At 38.9% G+C, this 4126-nt stretch overlaps 1 protein-coding gene across 1 annotated transcript; it reads right to left on the reverse strand.

Moving 5' to 3' along the window:
- Positions 1–1217: 1217 nt before the first annotated feature.
- On the reverse strand, positions 1218–2147 carry LOC123246048 (olfactory receptor 10J1-like). Its single transcript, XM_044675000.1, has one exon. It carries the CDS (start codon positions 2145–2147, stop codon positions 1218–1220), a length of 930 nt encoding a protein of 309 aa, XP_044530935.1.
- Positions 2148–4126: the final 1979 nt, after the last annotated feature.

Below are 4126 nucleotides of genomic sequence, written 5' to 3' on the forward strand. Positions count from 1 at the left end.
GGAGGATCAGCCCAAGAAGAAAAAAGAATATTTGGAATATGACTAGCAGTATTTATTATAAGAAACAATTTTCTGTTCAAGGATAGGTGACAAGAGAAAATATTCAAATGTTTAAAAAATTATGAAAGAAGCTCTTTTGAACAAAACTGTAGAGTGTTTTATCCAACGATAACTAATAGTTGTTACAGAAGTTAATGAAACCACCCTCTTTACCCTGTCTTTACATAGCTGGTGATATTTTATTTCATCTTCAGTTTAGGTTGAGGATTTTCTAATATTATGCCACCAAGTGGTTGGAGTATTAGTCTATCAAAGATGTTGTAAAAGAATTGTAGCTCCTTTTTTTCCTCACATGACCATTATCGTCTTAGTCTCAAAGCTTTACATTATTTCCCTCCTTATTTGGTATCTCCCTATTCTGCTTTACTATTTGATTCAAGTTCCTTTGACAAAAAAATCAAACAATCTCTCTGTTCATTAATTTCCCCCACAAATCACCAAATTCTATATTCCATCCTTCCAGTGTTTTATTAGTATCTTAGTTTCCACTGTGTTATTTTATGACTGCTTGGCCAAGGGGAGCTGGCACCCCTGAAGATACAGTTTGGATCTAGTTAGAAGAGTGCCAATAAGGAAAGGAAATATATTTCTTTTCTATTTCATCACAAGAAATGTTTGTTGGAGAGGGTTTCACTGAATCTCTCACAGCGGACAGGAGACTTGGCGCTAACAAGCCCTATGGTTCCCTTCCCACCCATCCTTCATCAGTTGAAGGGGAATAGGCAGAAAGCTTAACAGTATGTCAGGACATTCTCGCTTAATATGTACCATTATCTAGCTAAGCCATTAGGAAACATACAAAGAAACCTGAGGGAGTTTTGGAAAGACTGTATTTTTGCATAATTTCTAAGCATTATCTCCATTTTCATTTTGCCCTTCCATACTCATATTTTCCCTTCTGCATACCCCAAATCACAGGCTTATCCTGTATTTTGTCTGGTCCTCTTCCAGAGGCAAACTCTTCCTTCAAAGAGGCTCCCTCATCCCTCATTGACTATGTTTGAATCCCTCTGGTGTTTGGTTTTTTTTTTTTGTAAGTATCCTCTTGATGTTATGAGTTCAAGAACCCAAATTTCAACAATGACAGTTATATGCTTTCCTTACCTTTTAACCTTTTAGTGTGATGGGTAAGTGTTTTATGACAATGGCAATCAAAATTACAGATGTTTTTTGCCAATAGCTCGGAGCAAAGCATCCTTGACTTCTTTGTTCCTCAGACTGTACACAACAGGGTTCAGCAGTGGGGTGATGACTGTATAGGTCACCGAAATCAGTTGGTCTTGGTCTCTAGTGTTCTCTGATTTGGGCTTCAAGTAGGCAATGGCAGCACAACCATAATGGACAATAACTACAGTGAGATGAGAGGCACATGTAGCAAAGGCCTTCTGCCGACCTTCAGCAGAGGCAATTTTAAGAATGGTGGAGATGATGAGGACATAGGAGATGAAGACCAAGCCCATAGGCACCAGAAGCACTAAGACACTGATGATCAAAGTTAAGATCTCATTGATGGTGGTGTCAATGCAGGAGAGTTTCATCACAGGACGGATATCACAGAAGAAGTGGGCCACTTCTATGTCACAGAAGGGCAACCTGAACACTGATGTCACTTGTGTCATTGCTACAACAAGACCAATGCTAAATGCTCCCCATACTAGCAGGGCACACACTTTCTTATTCATGATAACTGTATACCTCAGTGGGTTGCAGATAGCCACATAGCGATCATACCCCATTGCAGTGAGTAGGAAGCAGTTATTGATGCCAAAGGTGACAAAAAAGAACATTTGGGTAGCACAGCCTGCCAGGGATATGGACTTACCCTTACACACAAGGCTAGAGAGCATCCGTGGGATAATGACCAATGAGTATAAGGTCTCAGAAGTAGACAGCATGCTCAGGAAGAAGTACATAGGGGTGTGAAGGTGACGGTCAATTCGGATGATTATCACAATGATGACATTACCAGCCAAGGTTAAGATGTACAGAGCCAGGAATATTAAAAAGAGTGTGATCTGATGCTCCTGGAAACTGGAGAATCCTTGAAAATAAAATTCACTCACCTCTGTGTGGTTCTGTATCTTCATTGAGTGACTTTCCGTTCTGAAGAAAGATGAAGAAACAGAGTTGGAAGACTTACCACCAACAAGTTGTAAAAATTTTCATAGCTAAATGAGCTCAAATATCTTCTGTAACCTACAGTCCACTTATTTTCTTGATACAAAAGAGAGAGGTACGCTTTTCAAGGAAATAACATGGATTTGTAAGTCAGAAGATCTGGAGTTGAATCCTACTAATAAGTTGAGTGAGCTTGAGTAGATCATTCCCTGAGCCCTTCATGTCATAGGATTATAGACCTAGAACCAGAAGGGACTTCAGACATCACCTAGTCCAACCTTCCCTGCTTTTTATAGAAGAAATTTAGATAGAGACTAACTTGCCCAAGGTTATACAAGTATTAAACATCAGAGGCAGGATTTGAATTCAGGATCTCTGTTGCTGGAGTCAGTGTTCTTTCCTCTAAACCAGTGGTTCCCAAACTTTTTTGTCCTACCACCCCCTTTCCAGAAAAAAAATATTACCTAGCCCCCTGGAAATTAATTTTTAAAAATTTTAATAGCAATTAATAGGAAAGATAAATGCACCTGTGGCCATCACTTCCCTCCTGGATTGCTGCAGCACCCACCAGGGGGTAGTGGCTCCCACTTTGGGAATCACTGCTCTAAACTATGCTGCTTCTTGTTATGTAAAATACGGAGATCATACTAGGAAATTTCTAAGGTCCATTATATGTCTCTATCTCTTAATCCTTTGCTCCTTCTTCCTATGTCACAGCTTTACTGAGCCCTGATGCAGAAATGCTCTTCATAGCCAGTAGTCATAACAATTAGTCACATATGACAATTTCTTGTGGATCTCAGGGTCAGTATTCTTTTCTGATTTTTCCTTACATATGCTTTATTCATTCCTCCCTCTGTGACTTTACTCGTGCAATTCCTCGTACTTGAAATAATCTTCTCTTCATCTACTTTTCCTAATCCTGAAATTGCTCCAAAGTTATGTCAAGCTTGTTGTTTATGAAATCTTCTCTAACTGGTATATCTATTCTCTTAATTCCTACTATATTATGCCACTTTGTACTTGTCTGTTCTTTAATTTCTTTGTGTAGGTGAGTGTTGTGTCTCTAGCTATAGAGTAGGTTTTGTGAAGGCCTTAGGTCATGTTGTGTATTTCTCTGTGACCTATATAGTGATTAGCACTGGGCTAGGTAGATTAGGTTCTCCAAAGATTCTGCTCCTAATCCCCTTGGCTTATGATTGGTAGGCATTCATCTTATCTTGCACAGGACATGCACCTTTATGTAATGTCTTTCCTATGCCCTTCACACACACACACACACACACACACACACACACACACACACACACACACAAAAAAAAAAAACACATACACTCTTATTGGGTGGAATAATGGGTAGACAACTGAACATGAAGAGAACAAAGTTGAAATCCTGCCTTAGATATTTGCTAGCTGTGTGACCCTGGGAAAATCCCTAAATCTGTCTGTCTTAGTTTTTGCATCTGTAAAATCTGAATAACAATAGTGCCTACCTCCCGGAGTAATAAGGATAAAATGAGATGATATTAATTATAATTATTCCAACTCTATGTCTCAGAAAAGAGACCAAATTAGCACTACCATTCCTAGATTCTAGAAAGGACATGTTAATCATCTGGCCTCCAACTGCAATTACCATTTCTTTTTGCCCCTCCATGGCCTTTCCCTACAATTTGTGGTATTAGCCTCTATTAGAATGCAAGATCCTTGAGGTCAGGGACTGTAATATTTCCTTGTATTTGCATCCTCAGTGCTTGGCATGGGGAAAGCATTTAATGAATGCTCTTTAAAATTCATTAATCAATCAATTAAATCAACTCAGAGTTATTTAGTCTATGCAGAAATCCTCACTAGATAATACTGTCAAAAGTCATCCAGGCTTACATGAACATATTCATAGATAGCCCTCACTCTGTAAAATAGCCTGTTTCATTTGTGGATAGATCTA

This window comes from Gracilinanus agilis, chromosome 4, assembly GCF_016433145.1.
Source record: "Gracilinanus agilis isolate LMUSP501 chromosome 4, AgileGrace, whole genome shotgun sequence".
In the NCBI taxonomy this organism is placed as follows: domain Eukaryota; kingdom Metazoa; phylum Chordata; class Mammalia; order Didelphimorphia; family Didelphidae; genus Gracilinanus; species Gracilinanus agilis.

Excerpts from the sequence above, each read along its gene's own strand:
- LOC123246048 (XM_044675000.1), bottom strand. The coding sequence starts at position 2,147 with ATGAAGATACAGAACCACACAGAGGTGAGTGAATTTTATTTTCAAGGA.